The sequence below is a fragment of the Erigeron canadensis genome, chromosome 4 (genome assembly GCF_010389155.1).
Source record: "Erigeron canadensis isolate Cc75 chromosome 4, C_canadensis_v1, whole genome shotgun sequence".
NCBI classification, from domain to species: domain Eukaryota; kingdom Viridiplantae; phylum Streptophyta; class Magnoliopsida; order Asterales; family Asteraceae; genus Erigeron; species Erigeron canadensis.
This window is the reverse complement of record NC_057764.1, coordinates 19,687,660-19,706,404: the sequence shown is the minus strand read 5'-3', so window position 1 is coordinate 19,706,404 and position 18,745 is coordinate 19,687,660. Positions and strand designations below refer to the sequence as shown.

At 33.9% G+C, this 18,745-nt stretch overlaps 1 protein-coding gene across 1 annotated transcript; it reads right to left on the bottom strand.

The window, feature by feature from the left end:
* Positions 1-17,683: 17,683 nt before the first annotated feature.
* LOC122597109 (receptor-like protein kinase FERONIA) lies at positions 17,684-18,745 on the bottom strand. Its single transcript, XM_043769742.1, has one exon. The coding sequence runs from the start codon at positions 18,743-18,745 to the stop codon at positions 17,684-17,686; it is 1,062 nt and encodes a 353-aa protein (XP_043625677.1).

Genomic DNA, 18,745 nt, shown 5'->3' with positions numbered 1-18,745 from the left:
GTACCAATTTGTACCCAGAATGCATATAGCATAGATGTCATGCCTGGTGGAACACTATCCTCACACATGGATCACAAGATATATTTGTCCACTTTCTTTTGGCAATATTTGAACCGGTGCAGTCTTCATCTTATGAGCCCATATAGTCACACGGTAAATGATCAATTGTTTTAGTTTGCTTAATTTAGTCTTACAAAACTGAAAAGTGGGTTAGGAGATTTAAATGGCAAATCCGCTATAGATGATCATGGATTCATCCCTATACTCTCTACGTTTAAATGTTATATTTTGAAGTTGTGAGTTTCTTTTTTTTCTAACATGGATTTTAAATACTTTTGTATGTGATTTAGAATACATAATGAAAGTTATATCAAAGAGATAAATTTAAGACCCAATGTACTCATATAATTTACATAAGAATTGTATAACACAATAAAAACATTTACAATCAAAGTTAAAAAATAAATACTGAAAAAATCAAGCTAAGACAATTTAATTAGGACGAAGATAGTAATCATTTGGATAATTAGATCAAGTATTGATTGAATAAGTAAAAAAAAAATAAAAAACAATGGGAGAACCCTAGCCCGGCATCACATTAATTATCTATTGACCTACCCCGTATGAGCTTAGTGATCACCTAATTCTCATATGATTTAGGCACGTTTAGAGATCAAACTCGCATATCTCAAATTTATATGTAGATTGAAGCTTCATTGGTAATGGATATCATTTAATTATGATGGATTGGTTCATTAATTAAGTTAATGGTTTGATGGATATAGTATTTTAATCCAAGTCATAAATATGGTTTGGATCTGGATTAAAATCTAATCCATTGACAAGGAGCCCAACAATGCAAGGGGCACGGCAACCCCATGTATTTAAACATGCATATTGCAAAAATTTTGATAAGTAAATGGATAGGTGAGATTGTGTGAAGATGAAATTAGTCTAACGAAATAGATATGTGCATATATATTTTTAACTAGATTAAGCCCATGCGATGCATGATAATATACACATTACATTAAATTGATTATAAATACAAGATTTTATGTAATATTACTTGAAGACAATGATTAACATATATATATATATATACGTTAATAGTATTAATAAATGTTATATAATAATAAAAATTAAATGAATTTTTAATAATATGATACTTTTATTATGCATGTAAAATCTAAAAAGAAACATATATAAAGTAGAATAAAGAAAAAAATAAGAGAAAAAAAATTAGATATAAAGGTAAAGATATGAAATTAAATCAAATATAATAACAAATATAAAAAATATATGTGTGAAATAGATAAAGGAATTGATAAAATTATCAATATAATTTAGTTTTATCTTATATTATATTAAATTATATTCCACGTACAAAGATAACTAAATATAAAAGCAAAATAGAAAGTGATAAGTTACAAAGATTGATAATTATATTATCAATGTCTTTTAATCACTTTTAATATTAACTAAATATCTATCCTAGTTTGCAAAAAATAAACAAATATTAAGTTTCAAGTGATATGTGCATAATATTAAAAGTTAGAGGTCATGAGTTCTAATCTTGTATATTGCTTTTTTATATGTTATTTTAAATTGATTAAAAAAACAAATGTCCATGTAGACAAATGATGATGTGGCAAATTAAGTGACACATAAGCACTAAAAAATATAGATTTAAATGTTAATATATCTACAAAAAATATGAAAATTACCAGAAAATGACACATAAACAAAAAGCTTAGTTGACACGAAAAAGAGGAGTGACACTTAAAAAAAAAACTATTCTCTCTTAGTTATATAGAGAGATTTGCCTCCACTAATTATCTCTATACTATATGATAATAAAATAATGAAATGTGTTGTCCGCTTAACTTTTTCTTATTTAATAATCTATGTTTAAATATAATAATGTTATTATTAAAATGATAATTCGTAGAATATGGAGTATTATATATAGTACCGCTTTGCCTTCTTGAAAAAAGAATCCATCACATAGCTTGTCATAAAAATCCTTAAACCTTCCAGGTATAATTTCTTCACCTGACATATCAGAAAGTTTCTCATAGTCTTTAGGGAATTTGGGCTCCCATACCTCATAATCCTCCTGTATTTTAAACAATTAAAACATTAGTTGAATTCATTTTTATATCTATTTACTCTTTTGGAAAAGAACAACACAACAAATATCTCATTTTTACACATCTTTTCTTACTTGTTTATAAAGAGTGTCTTTTTTTTCTGTTTACTTATTTGCATTAATAAATGAAGGCAAAATAATTACATTTATAAGTTTTAACTCTAAAAAACAATATTGTAATTGTCAAACTAGAAAGTGTTGTAAAAAATGTTCACACATTGTTGTATAAATTATATATGTACGTGGGTAAAGATTAATTATGCACTTGGAGACAAATATTCTAATTCCAAACATGATTTAATTTCTTCACCCAAAGGAATTGAAGGGGAAAGATATATATTGATAATTGATCTACATAATTAGAAAACATACAAACATAACATTTACTAACTACATACACTTTGAGTCAAAAATGTCACTTTTTATAATTTTTGTTTTTACTTGTAAATGATGTCTTTCTCATATTTTTAAGTAGGGAAAATTACAGTTTATTTGTTAGTCGATAAAACCTTGAATTTACTGTATATTTAATTTGTTGATCCAATTTGGGTAGGAAGGCAATTAATAATAATTTTGTAAAAGCATGAAAACAATGCACTTACTTGGTATGACAATGCCAACGTAAGTTGTTCAACCAGCTCACTAACCCTTGGCCGACAACGACGTTCATAATGAAGGCATTCAAAGGTGATGGCAGAATATGCATCCAAAGATCGTGGCACAATTTGGCTTTTTATACCCCCAAATATGTTCTCATCGATTTTTGCCAAAGAAAATGAAAAAACTTCCTTAAATACCCTGTCACTGACTCTAACTTCACGGACTAAAGGAATGCTTGGCAATCTCCCCAACAACATCTCCAATAAAACCGCACCTAATGAATAAATGTCGGACTCTATAGTCAAATAACCCCAATATTCGTAAGAAGGGTCTATGTAGCTTAGTGAGCCATATGCATCATCATCATTGATATGGTCAACGTCCTTACATTCTCTAGCTTCTACGAACTCCTCTAAATTAGAAAGTTTAGCTCTCCAATCACCATCAAGTAAAATACTATTGCTTTTGATATCTGTATGTATCATGGAAGTCTCTTTTGTAATGCCACCTGTGTGAAGATATTCTAATCCTTTTGCAACATCAAGGCCTATCTTGAGGCGTTTCATCCATGTAAGATCAGCATTTTCCAAATGCTTGCTAAGACTTCCCTTAGACGCATGTTCGTAAACAATTATTCTTTCACCCATTTCGTTACAATATCCTACAAGACCAACGATATTCTTGTGCTTACGCTCCAAAAGGATTTTCGACTCTCGCATAAATTGATAGTTTCCTTCATCCGAACGGCCATCAAATCTCTTTACAAGAACGGGGGTACGTCCATTCGCATTCGGAAGTGAAACTTCTCCTTCATATAGCCTCCACAATCTTCCTTTTCCAATGCATTTGGAGTCACTGAAGTTTTCTGTTCCCATTTTTATGGCTTCAAGTGAAATTTGGAGGTTGTCATTCCTGGTATTCTGTAAATGAAAACACTCTGAGCTTTAATGTACAACTCAAATGATTTTGTTAATGATATCATGAAAATTAGGAAACATGTAAGATTATGAAATTAACTAGTACTAATAAACTCTAAGTAATACGGGCTTATTACCTGTAAACAACTTTACATGAATGTATGTAATTAGCTAGCTTTAATCATGTGCATTATTGTATATATGTAATTAACTTTCAAAATATGGTCATTGTATGTACCAATATATAGCTGCCACATCCAACGTCAGTTTCAAATTTGCAAGTTTTTATTGCCGTGTGCATACAGTAACCGGATTTTTGAAATTTCATTATATATAATGTACATGTTTCAAATTCAATTTATGTAAAGCTAATAACATTCTATTTTTGCCTTAGGTTTTACTAACTTAAAAAGTTTATGAGTTATCAATTGACGAATTTTATATACAATTAATATATAAATTTTTAATTTGTGCTTTCACTAATTTGTGTTATATTTCACTAATTTTCAATTTTCTTATAAAAATAGTATGTTCATGAGGTGAACAAACTATTCCCCTCAAAGGATCAAATCATCATGAAAAGAAAAAAAATAGTTTGAGACAAAAATATTTACTTACTTGAAGGTTTAAAGATTTCTCAAGCTCTTTGAGGATGACTTCTATTGTTGGACGGTCAGCTTGAGCTTCTGCCACACATTGACTTGCTATTTTTGAAAATGTATACAATGAATCGTAATTGAGCCCGCCACCATTTAGCACAAAAGTATTTTGACCGGATTCCTTCATCCGTGGATCTATCATTTCCTCTATAGTTTTGTCATTAAAGCAATGGCGTACTAGTAATGGAAGGCTCGTTGTATTGTACATTTCATTATATGCCAAGTTCCCGGACATTATTTCACACAAAACTACCCCAAAAGAATAAATATCTGAGCTAGTTTTTAAATAACCAGTTTTCTCATATTCAGGATCCAAGTACACTTGGGTACCACCAATATTTTGACTAATGAGGGTACTACGTTCATTATAAGTGGGGTGTAGCTTGGAAAGGCCAAAGTCTGCAATCTTTGCCTCCCATTTATTATCCAATAGAATGTTTGCACTCTTTATATCCCGGTGTATTATGCATTGTTTATCTTCTGTAACTTTGTGAAGGTATTCTAATCCATATGCAATATCAATGCATATTTTTATACGTCTAGCCCAAGTAAGATTAGTAATCTTATCACTGTTTCCCAAGTAATCTTCGAGGCTTCCATTAAAAGCATATTCGTAAATCAAAATCATCTCACCTTCTTCATCGCAAAAGCCAACAAGAGAAACTATTTTTGGATGATTACAACTGCTAAGCAGTTCAATTTCACCTAGAAACCCTTTTTCGGCTTGCTCGTCTGCCCTATTGAAAATACGTTTAATAGCTACAGTGCTACGTCTCTTAGGCAATTCCTCATTTTTCTCTTCTTTATTCACAATCAATGAACTTTTGACATCAAAATGGTCGAGTTCTGCTTTGTAAACCGAACCAAATCCACCTTTTCCAATCAAATATTTGTCGGAAAAATTATCAGTTGCCAACTTTATGTCACTTAATTGAACTTTTAAGTGATCCAAAGTATTCACCTATAAAAAGAAAAAGTCATGCAACATGTCCCTTATAAATCATCGAAGTTACCTTTTTATTTAATTTGTTCCTTAATTAGCAATTTTTTGTTTAATGTGTCTAACTATACTTGCTGGTTTGTTTATTTATTTATTAAGTAACTGAATGGATATATAATATCTGTATAGATTAAGTCAATATTATTATTTTTTAAATTTATTAATTTAAGAAATATTGACTTAATAAATTAAGTGTATTAAAATTAAGTCATGACTTCTTAGTTAATTAAGAATATACCAAATAGGCAAACACTACCTTAGTTATCTTATAACAATTATCCAATAACTTGCAAAGCAAATGAACCAGTAACTTATTTTAATTGTTAATTTCTACACGTGGTAACATTTAAGCTGTTCATTTGTGTATTTTAGTTTTCATTTTTTTTTCTTTCTAGAATACCCTTCTATTTTTTTTTGAAAGACAGTAACGGATAAATGACCAACACCACACGTGGATGCATTTACGTCGGTTTGACTCCTGACAATGCACTAAAGGATTTGTTCCCATGTGTTAAATGGGTATAACATTGCTAAGGGCCCCTCACCACATTTGCATATGACAGAATTCGAACCTGAGACCCCAGGAACAAACCACATTATGGAAAATCGCTTCTATTAATTTGGATAAAACCATCAACGGAGAAGATGATCGAAAATGCTATTCTAATAAATCATATGAGCAACAAGGCTAGATTTCCAGAGGCCGTCACGTTTTTAGCATCATCCGTTGCTTGCCATCGCTCCCATTTAACACTCAGAAAACAAAATTTGAACTAAACCATGAGCTCCACTAGTACCTTAGTAAAAAAAATGTTGGCTTAAAACCAGTGGCGGTATCACCGCTATCATCACCTGACGACAACCATAGGTGGTTGATGAAATCGGTTGAACCCAAAGTGGAACAAGGACATTAATAACAAAACATACTTCTTCAAATATATTCATGATTGAAATGAAATGTTACTTTGAAGGTTGTGAGTTTGAGGGGTTGGAAAGAACGATTAAATGGAAAAAGTTAAGTATATCAGCTGAATTTGATAAGGGAAGGAGTACATATACGACACTGACCATGACAAATTCATTATGTGTGAACATTATCTATATTTATTATAGAAAAATAGCCCTTTTTATTTTTAGAAAATCTTACGAGTAAAAGTTAATCTATATAATGTGACATAAATACCCATTTATTTTTCTAAATGATTAGAAAAGTAAGTAAGTAACTGCTCAGTGTCGCCTTTCGTGGGTTTTGAGTCCCAATACCTCGACGGTGTATGGGGGAGGTTAAGATGTAGGCAGACCTTACCTCTACCTAAGTAGAGAGGCTGCTTCCAGTTTCTACCTAAATGATAGAAAATGCCCTCCAACCTTTGCATGGGATGAGGATCGAACCCATGACCTCTGTCTCCAGAGACAAGGGTGTTTACCACTGATCCAACCATACTGCTTATAAATGATTATCTTTATCTATTCACTATTTCAGTTATCACCACTATTATATATACCTAAAACATCCTTAAAGAAATAAATTACACCACCCATCCCAAAACTCTTAAAATAACTTCACTAACTATTATATTAATTATATTTACATCAATAGCGTGTACTACTCATCATCACCACCATCAGCCGCCGCCACCCGCTTGTCTGTCACCACCATATTGTCGCTACTATCATCGCATTGCGCGGACACCCTGCTAGTGAAGTGATAAAAAGTTTTGTGGCTGTATACGTTATCAATTTCGGTGAAATTTCGGTGAAATTTCGGTTTTCGGTGGTGGGACATAATTTCGGTATTGAATTTCGGTTTACATATCGTTTCCGAAATTTTCGGTGGTTTTGACCGAAATTTGACAGAAATACCACCGAAATTACCGAAATTTCTAAAATTTCGGTGAATTCTGTTCAACACTTTCAGGTTTTATCTTTTACTCTTATTTATGTATATATATATAAATACATATATAATATTAGAATTACCGAAATACCACCGAAAAAACGATATTTCATATACGAGTCCGTGACCGAAACACCGAAATTTATGTCCTTGACTACTTAGAATAGCAACCACAATTGTGCCGCATTCAAAACTCAATACACGGTCCACACCATTGAATGTGTGTCGTATTCACGTCGCATTCAAAATTCAATACGGTCCACACTATTAGCAAACGATGTCGGGCGAGCATTCGAAGTTTTTCAATTTTGGTTAGAGATACTTCAATCAACGTTAAAAGCCATGAATGTCAGCAAGATTCCTCGAACCATGTATGTATGTGTAATATTGCATAGCATGAATGCATGATTTTCGAGGACTCAAAGAAATATCATAGCCCTCGAAGATTATTATCTTTCGGAACCACATAACTTAGCTCAACAAACTTTTGCGGAGAGGTTAACGATTCATAAATGGACGACCAAAGAACTTCAAGACCGACTCGTCCATCATGCTCTACGTCATGATCTTGTCGAGCATATTTGGCGTTTTTCATGAGCATGACGTCTTTTTTCAATTTATCAAGTATTTTGAGGATTGTTATTTTTAAAAATTAATTGTAATGTTTTTTTATTAATAAAATGTATTTTTAATATATGATATTATTACTTTTTTATTTTGTAAAACATCATTGTACTTTAACTTTAATTAAAAGTATGAAAATAATGTTTTCTAATGTAGTGAATATATTTGACATTCGGCTATTAGGTGTGAATGACGAAAAAAAATATTGAAAATTAGTTTTGTTGATTTGGTGTTGATGTGCCGCTATAATGGAATTTATTCAAAATCCCACTGGGAGTGCACTAATATACAAATGGTGGATCATGGATCGATCTTTCGTCTTATTTTTTAATACTAGTTTTAATATGCTAGAAGGATACTCGCGCAATGCAATGACAGTAACAGAGACAGGTAGCGGTGGTGATGGTAGTGACGGTGACAATTAGCAGCAGTGGCGGAGGCGGAGGCGGAGACGGTGGCGGTATGATTATTAATGTAAAATAAATATATAGAGGGATACCTGCACAATGCAGTAGCGGTGACGACAACGGGTAGTAGTGGTGATAGTGACAGATACAATCAGGCAACGGTGGCGGTAGCGGTAGCCATTGGGGTGTTAGCTTAGTAGCCAGGGGTTTTTCCACAATATGATTTTTTCCCAGGGTACTTAGGTTTGAATCCTGCCACATACAAATGTGGTAAGGGGACCTTAGCAGCGTTACACTCATCCAAGACAAAGAGATCAAACCCTTACGCTGTTGCCAGGAGACGAACCAGTGTGAGCACACCCGCGTGGGGTGTTAGTCATCTATCCGTGGTTGTCTTTCAAAAAAAGTAATTGATCTAAAAATCGATAGTGCATTTATTTTAAAAGGCTAGGGATGTAAGTTGTAAATAACATCATTAAAGGTATTATAAGTATATTAGGTTAGTTTGAGTAGATACGGGCTGAAAATATTTTGGAGGTACTTTGAGTAGATATAATGTCTGGATTGAGAGTGTATTGAAAGTTAAGGATATTTTGAATTTTTTTAAAGGAAGAGATGTAGAATGTTTTATAAATAAATAAAGATTAATTAATTATGTTACATTTATATTTACTTAAATTAGTAGCAGAAGGTATTGATATTATAAGTTGTTTTTTTAATATTTTTTCTGGGTAAGCAACTGTGCATATTTATTCTATTATATATATATATATATATATATGAAAGAGAGATCAAATAAGAAGGCGTCTTAAGGAGAGAAGGTAGAGAAGGTCTAATGAACCAATCAGAACGGTGACATGTGGATTTAAAAATAAAACGCAGTGGCATTTTTGTAAATAAATCAAACTTTTGTCAGCCTGGTTCTGGATCAGCCTGGGTCAGCTTGGGTTATGATCAGCTTGGTTTGTCAGCTTGGTTGGTCAGTTTGGGTTCTGGGTCACCTTGGGTTCTGATCAGCTTGGGTTCTGATCAGCTTAGTTAGTCAGCTTGGTCAGCTTGGTTGGGTCAGATTGGTCAGCCAGGGTTATGGGTCAGCTTGGTCAGCCTGGAATCTGGGTCAGCTTGGGATCTACATTTGTGTAGATTATGTGTAGTTTTGTGTCAAGCTGACCCAACCCAAGCTAACCAAACTGACCCAACCTGACCTAACCCAACCCTAAGCTGATCCAAAACCTATTATCTACATTTGTGTAGATTAATCTACATTTGTGTAGATTGTGTCAAGCTGACCCAACCCAAGCTAACCCAATCTAACCCAACCTGAACCAGACCCCAAGCTGACCCAACCCAACCCCAAGCTGACCCAACCTGACCCCAAGCTGACCCAAAACCCATAATCTACATCTGTGTAGATTAATCTTGTTAGAAAGAAGATTTCAGGATCAGAACGTTGTCATCATTTCCATCAATAGCAACCAGCTTGGACTACACTCCAAGATACAAATCAGCAGAAGATTGAAATTGATTTGTTTTCCATAATTAGTTTGTTTTTTCCCTTATAAATTGTAATCGTTTTTTATCACGAGAATCAATACAATAAAAATATTTTCAATTCATTCTGTTATCATGGTATCAGAGCCGGCATACTGCCTGGACTCATCATCTACATAGTAACATCAAAATTCGAATCCATCACATAACCTAAGCCACCATGGCAACAGAAGCCGGCGGGTCAGGCGTGGGTTCCGAATTAGCAATTCAACTAGCTGAACTCTTGCAAAATAACCAACCAAAAAAACCCAAATTATCCGACAACCTACAGATTAACCTCAAATTAAACAACCAAAATTATGCCCTATGGGCTCGAATGATCCGAGTCGCCATAGGCGGAAAATCCAAATCATTACTAAATCATTTAACCGAAGAACCACCAACAAAAGCAACTGAAAAATATGAAAGATGAGAACAAGAAGACCTGATCGTGTTTTCTTGGCTCATTCAGAACATTGAACTGACTTTGGCCGGAAACCTTACCGAATTTTCCACATCAAAGGAGCTGTGGGATGCCCTGACAACCACATATAGCAGCGAAAAGGACAAATTGCAAACTTTCAATTTGCACGTCAAGGCGAATGAACTCAAACAGAATGATAAATCGCTTGAAGATTTTTGGATCTCACTCCAAGGCGTATGGGGTGAGATCGACCGTTTGGATCCAAATCCAATGAAATGCCCTGAGGATATCAAAATATATTCCAAACTAAGATCTGAACAGAAAGTGTTCTAGTTTTTAAATGGATTAGATCGGAAATATGAACCAGTGAAACGTGAAATCCTTCGGGTCGACCCGCTCCCTACCGTTGAATCTGCTTATGCCACAGTTCGTAAGGAAGCCGCTCACCAACTTATTATGGGAGCAACAACAAACGACACACAAGGAATAGCATCTGGCTTAATCGCCGGAGAACTTTCCGGCAATAGCAGCGGTGGCGGCGGTTTTGTATCCAAGGGATTCCGCCGGAATGACGGCAAGAAAAAGGTGACCCAGAATGATAAATCACATCTACAGTGCGATGAGTGTGGCATGTCAAGACACACAAAAGATCAGTGTTTTGAGATCGTAGGGTATCCCGATTGGTGGATCGATTCGAAGAAAAGCAGCAGATCGAAAAAACCCGAGAAAGATATCACCCCTACCACCGCTACAAAACCCTATAAAGATGGTGGTGGTGATCGACGATCAACCGGTTTCGGTGGTGTAGTAGCGACGGCCGGAGAAGGAAACAAGGAGGAGGACTTTTCAATGGTAACAGGTAAAAGGAAAGGAAAGGATATGTCTAATTTCCAAAACTTATGCATCTTTCCTTATAAAAAGATATTTTCCAAGTTATCATATGATTTTCCATATAAAAAGGATCCATATCATACCCGATACAGATATAAGACTAGGTTAAATCATGGGCTTATGGCCCCAACAATGGATAGATCGGCTGGTATAGCCCAACATCGAAATGGAGCAGCCCTCATGGCCCAAAATGAGTCTAGCAAGTCTAATGGAGAATGGATTTTTGATTGTGGAGCAACGGATACAATGACGTATGAGTTATCCGATATTTCAGAATTTTCCAAACCCAGGAAAACTCATATTGAAGCAGCTAATAAAGGGAAAATGGATGTAAAAACTGGAGGAATAATTAAAATCTCACCAGATATCAAACTGTCTAATTGTCTTTATGTTTCCTCTTTGTCACATAAACTATTATCCATAAGTCATGTGACAAAAGAACTCAATTGCTCCGTTCTCATGCATCCAACCTTTTGTCTTTTACAGGATATCAGGACGGAACGGATTATTGGGCGTGGCACTGAAAGAGGGGGATTGTACTATGTTGATGAAGTAAATTCAAGCGGGAGTGTTATGCTAGCTCATGGAACCAATGAAAGAGAAGCTTGGTTATGGCATAGAAGATTGGGGCACCCATCAGTTAGTTATTTGCATACTTTGTTTCCTAAACTTTTTCCGTTGAATAAACCAATTTCTTGTGAAACCTGCATTTTAGCTAAGAGTCATATATAAACCTAGAAATACCAGGGTTTAAGTCCCTTTCTCCTTAATTCATTCAGATGTATGGGGCCCTGCCCCAGTTTTTGGAGGTCAAAATTTTTGATATTATGTGATATTTGTTGATGATTGTACCCGGATGACTTGGATCTATTTCTTAAAAAATAAAGGTGAGGTTTATGATAGGTTTACTGTTTTTTATGCCATGATCCAAACCCAGTTTCAACAGTCTATCAAAATTGTAAGGTCAGACAATGGGGGAGAATATGTGAACTCACAAATGAATCTGTTTTTTCAGTCCAAAGGGATCGTCCATCAAACCACATGCCCTCATACGCCAGATTAAAATGGTGTAGCCGAAAGAAAAAATAGACTTCTGTTAGAAATGGCTAGAACCCTAATAATTGAGTCATGTGTTCCAAAATCCTTTTGGCCAGAAGCTATATCCACCGCCACCTACCTAATTAACCGACTACCAACAAAAATTCTTAAAATGAAAACTCCCCTTAAAACTCTCACTGAGTATCATACCTTACCACCAGTGCTCACACTCCCACCTAAAGTGTTTGGATGTACTGTTTTCGTTCATGTTCCAAAATCATATCGTGATAAACTTGATCCATGTGCTGAAAAATGTGTTTTCGTTGGATATGGGGTAACTCAAAAAGGGTATAGGTGTTATAATCCTAAAACTCGTCATATGTTCACCACTATGAACTGTGATTTTCTTGAAACCAAGTACTTTTACTCCTCGCCACACAGTCGTCAGGGGGAGGAAGAGAATGACACACTGAGTTGGCTGGAATATTCTTTGGGAGAAGGCTCTTATACACCTGTTGCTTCAGCACAAAGAACAGAAGAACATTCTCCAGTACAGTCTCCTCAGCCTGAAAGTGTCACCGAAAATACAAGTCCGAACCTGATATCTGAGGTAAGTAATTTTCCAGATCCTTCACTTACCATACCAGATTCCTAGAATGAAAGTGTGCAGGAAAGTGAAGAACAAGTGAGTACTGAAGTTAGTGAAGAACAAGTAAGTACTGAGGCTCCAGAACAATATGTACTTCCTGCAAGATCCACTAGAGGAATTCCTGCAAAGCGTTTTTCTCCAGAGAAGTTTTCAAGAGGTTCTAAATATCCAATGGCTAACTTTGTAAGAGGAAATCTGTCTAAAGAAACAAAGGCATTCACAGCAAAGTTATATTCAGAAGAGACTCCATCAAATGTAGAGCAAGCCTTGAAGATGACAAAATGGAAGGATGCTATGGAAGTTGAAATGGAGGCACTAAAAAAAATGAAACATGGGACAAGTGTACTTTACCACAAGGGAAGGAACCAGTAGGATGCAGGTGGATCTATACAATCAAATTCAAGCCAGATGGTGCAGTTGAACGATATAAAGCTCGGTTAGTTGCAAAAGGATACACCCAGACGTATTGTATTGACTATTCTAAGACATTCTCTCCAGTTCAAAGCTAGATACAATAAGGGTTTTGTTCTCTGTAGCAACAAATCAAGGTTGGCCTCTTTATCAGTTCGATGTTAAGAATGCCTTCTTACATGGAGAATTAGAAGAGGAGGTATATATGGATCCTCCGCCCGGTTTCTCGGATGATTTCAAGCCTGGAGAAGTTTGTAAGCTAAAAAAAATCATTGTATGGACTAAAGCAGTCACCAAGAGCATGGTTTGGAAGGTTCACACTAGCAATGAAGAAATATGGATACAAACAAAGTAATTCTGATCACACTTTGTTCCTAAGTCAAAAAGGAGATAGAATAACATGTCTCATAATTTATATTGATGACATGATTATCACCGGGAATGATGAAATTGAGATAAAGAAATTAAGACAGAATTTGCGTGCAGAATTTGAAATGAAAGAGTTAGGAAATCTAAAGTATTTCCTTGGAATTGAAGTATTAAGATCACAACAAGGTATCTTTATTCATCAAAATAAATATATCTTGGATTTTTTAGCAGAAAAAGGAATGATTGATTGTAAGCCAGCAGACACACCAATGGTTATGAATCAGAAGTTGTTCATGAAATCAGATGCCAAATCTGCAGATAAAAATAGATACCAACGAATGGTAGGAAAGTTGATTTATCTAGCTCACACTCGTCCAGATATAACATATGCAGTTGGAGTAGTAAGTCAGTTTATGCACCAGCCTCAAGAAGAACACATGGATGCATTTTTATGAATTATCAGATATCTCAAGGGAACTACTGGTCACAGAGTTTTGTTTAAAGCAAATGGTCATCTTAATATTCAGATATACACAGACGCTGACTGGGCTGGAGATAAAGGGAACAGAAGATCAACCTCAGGATATTTCTCTCTAGTAGGAGGTAATCTTGTCACATGGAGAAGTAAAAAGCAAAAAGTTGTTTCTCTGTCAAGTGTAGAAGCTGAATTCCGAGGTATAGCCAAAGGCTTAGCAGAAGCTTTGTGGCTGAAAAAACTTGTGACTGAATTAGGATTTGCTCCAACAGGAAGCATCCAGATTTTAAGCGACAATGAAGCAGCAATTCAGATCTCAGAAAATCCTGTGCAACATGACAGAACTAAACATGTGGAGGTTGACCGACATTTCATTAAAGAAAAACTTGAAGGTGGAATCATTAAGTTACCGTTCGTGAAGTCTGAAGATCAAATTGCAGATATCTTAACTAAAGCGGTAGGAACAAATATGTTCAACAAATGTCTTAGCAAGTTGAATTTTGGTAATCCCACTATTCAACTTGAGGGGGAATGTTAGAAAGAAGATTTCAGGATCCAAACGTTGTCATCATTTCCATCAATAGCAACCAGCTTGGACTACACTCCAAGATACAAATCAGTAGAAGATTGAAATTGATTTGTTTTCCATAATTAGTTTGTTTTTTCCCTTATAAATTGTAATCATTTTTTATCACGAGAATCAATACATTAAAAATATTTTCAATTCATTGTGTTATCAAATCTATATTTGTGTAGATTGTGTCAACCTGACCTAACCTAAGCTAACTAAGCTGACCCAACCTGACCCAGACCCGAAGCTGACCCAACCCAACCCCAAGCTAACCAAACCTGACCCAAGCTGACCCCAACCTGAACCAATCAGACCCTGACCCCAATCTGACCAAACTGATCATGCTGACCAACGAAGCTAATCAGAACCTAAGCTGACCCAACCCAAAACCCAAGCTGACCCAAAACCCATAATCTACATTTGTGTAGATTATGTGTAATTTTTGTCAAGCTGACCCAACCTGAACATACCTCAACCTAACCCAAACCCAAGCTGACCAAACTGATTATGCTGACTAACCAAGTTGACCCAGACCTAAGCTGATCAGAACCCAGGCTAACCAAGTTGACCAACCAAGCTGATCAGAACCCAAGCTGACTCAGACCCAAGCTAATCGGAACCCAGGCTGATCACTTCAGAAAAGTTTGATTTATTTACCAAAATGCCACCGCACATTTTTTTCATTTTGACACATGTCGCGTTCTGATTGATTCATAGGACCTTCTCTCCTTAAGACACCTTCTTCCAGGATCTCTACCATATATATATATATATATATCTATATCTATATTTGTGTTGTTTTTTATATTTTTTTTAGTGGGCTACCTACCATCTGATGAGATGTCGTTACATGGTGGAAGTTGTCCTCAGTTTTTGATAGTTCCACTCCTCGCCTAACTTATTTCTAGAAAGAATTGGAATTGAAAAAATGAGAAAAATAAATAGGAGCCACTTCTATTTGTTTTATCAAAATAAAATCATCGGCACAAAAACTAGTCGGATTGTTTACTTTCCCTTTCCAACTTCATTGTCTATTTCTTATTCTCAAAAGGACACTCTCTATTCCCCTTAAATCCGACCCTTTTCAACATACTCAATACATCACTTATTAACCAATAGTTTAAAATTCACACACTATATGATTTTTATACCATTTGTGTGTGAGACAGGATTAAAAGAATAAATCAAAGAAAGAACTCGTGGTCATTACCTCAAATACCTCGTGAGGGGATAAATTCCACCACTGGTCTAATACGAATGCACTAAGATGAGGGTTGTAAACATCGGTTCGGTTGGTCAGAAAATTCGGATAGGGTTTGTAGGGTTCAAATACACAGGATTAGACTAAAAATCGGTCAATAGTTCAGACTTGGGTCAATTTTAGTAAAACTCGACTGACACGATCAAGATTCAATCGACTCTGTCAAACTCGGGGACTCAGGCCAAGACCGAGTCAACTCTGGTAAAAATTTTATATATATATATATATATATATATATATTTAATAAACTTTAAGTTAAGTTCTAAATTGGTTTATGTATATAGTTCCAAACATTTAAGTTTGAACTTTGAAGTACTATAATAATATTTCTAACTAGTTATGTTTAAGTTTGAAACTTTTTACATATAATTTTATAAATTAATATTAATATTCATATATATATATATATGAAAAACCTATTCTATGTTTTTATCTTTATCAACAAAATTGTAAAGACACCTCTCCTCCACTCTTTTCTTGAAAATAGAGTTCTTCAACCTTTACTAGAAATGTTCAATGTTCTAATAGTCAAAATAAATTTTCTATCTTTATTTGTTATTTTGAACAACTAACATACTCAAAACGAATCTAACTGTTTGACAAATTAATTGACATATATGAAATTAAGTTCAGTATGCCGTTTACCTTTAAGTGGTGAGATGATGTATCTTCTCCAGCCGTTGAATGTTCCTATAGTATTAATACAATCACAAAATTAAGAATTAGCCTTTCTAATTGAAAAAAAAATCAACCTTATCATTAATAAACTTATACTTTCTATGACATATATATATATAGTCTTAATAACTATATTATATAGTTTGATTATACATGCATTGTAAACATTGAATTTGTGGTCAAATGACATTATAAACTAAGTAAAAAAAGTTTTAAAAATTAAATACAATAAACGGATGTTAAGAAAATAAATAAAGTTATAAACATGTGAACAACAAAAGTTACATTTAAAAATCGTTCGGCAAACTTTAATCTTAACACAATTTGTAAGAAGATTTAAATTTGTAGGAAGATTTAAAATTGAAGTTAATAGAAGATGTAAATTAGGAAAAGAAGAGTTTTCGACTTTTATTAGTATTATCTTTTATTATATATTATCTAAATGTGAAAAAGTTTTAATTATATATATATGAAATGATTTGTTTATTATTATATATCTATAAATTATATATCTATAATATATGATTTGCTAATTAATAAATAAATTACTAGATTAAACTCATACGTTGTGCGAGGCTGATTGAGAACATAAATAAAAAAAACAATAATTAATAGTTAGAATATTATTCATAATTTATAGTAATATAAAAATTTTTAGATTACGATTAATACAAACAATAAAATTATAGTTTATGTCTATATAATATACGTCAAATATGTTAAAGCATGAATAATGAAACATAAATATTTTTAAATCATAAAAATCTTTTTATGATATGTATTTATTGAAAATAATATAATAAATACTTTTCAAATAATAAACATAATATAATAAACATCTCATTTTTAAAAAAAATAGTTATCATTAACTTAATAAAAAAAAATATAGTATAATGTATATAAACATATTTGTACTCATAGAAAATAGAAAAATAAATATTAATTTTAGGATTATGATTGATAATTCAAACTAGAATCGATGATTAAGATCATTAGAGCAATAAAATTGAAAAAATTAACAACTAATTAAAAATCTAAGCTGTTGCAAAAAATTAAAAATGTCACCGAAGGAAAAAACATATACAGACAAATCATGTGTCATATGTCGATTATAGAATACCATGTAGTAATTAATATATAGGTCCATTATAATAGATTGATAGATATGTAGACAATAAAACGAAAAAGGTGAAAACAAGAGTTTGACAGATTGATGGTCTTACAGGACTTTGATCATCTGCTGGCTGAAGCTTTAAGGCTTTCTCTAGTCTTTGAAAAACTTTTTTCATATCTGGACGTTCTAAGCGTCGCTCCTTCAGGCAAAAATATGCTGTTTCGGAGAAGATTTTTAATGACTCCATGTTCATTTGTTTTAGTAGATCGGGATCAATCTTCTCATCCAATGTTTTCTCTTCATAATTGGCTCGGGCCATCCGAACAAAATACCAATTATCTTTGTGATCTAGAGTTACAACAGATGCTTCAATTCCAAACAGGACTTCAAACAGAACAACACCGAAAGAAAAGACATCTGATTTAGTAGTCAAATCTCTAGCGGTTTCATATGCTGGATCCATATATAATATTGAGCCGTTGTATTTATCTGTAAGGTGAAGCTCATTCCTTTTAACTTTAACAGCAAATCCAAAACCATGTAACTTGGGTTCCCAAACCTGATCAAGTAAAATTTTGGAGCTCTTGATATTACCATGTATCACTTTATGATTCTCATACGCATCGTAATGAAGGTAGCTCAACGCACGTGCTATCCCAATACATATATGCAGCCTTTGTATCCAACCGAGCGTTGAGCTACTTAGATGTTTGTCCAGGCTTCCATTCGCCTCGTGCTTGTTTATGATCACCGGGTGTAATATTCCACCATCATTCGCCCCATAGATTTTAAAAATAGGAACAATATTTTTATGCCTAAGAGCTTCTAACATGTCAAGCTCGTTGTGTGTAATGCTTTTTTGCGTTTGATACTCGTAGTATGAAGTGATTGTATGCTTCCATGTCCGTACAACAATATCGACCAATTCTCCTGATGATTGCACGAGTCGTCCTTTGTACAATTTCAAGTATGAAGTTTGTGTTAGGAGATTTTCGTCAGCGAAGTTGTTGGTGGCTAATTCTATGTCTTCAAATGGAATTGTGTCAATGATGTCAATGTTTGAAGATGAAGAAGACAT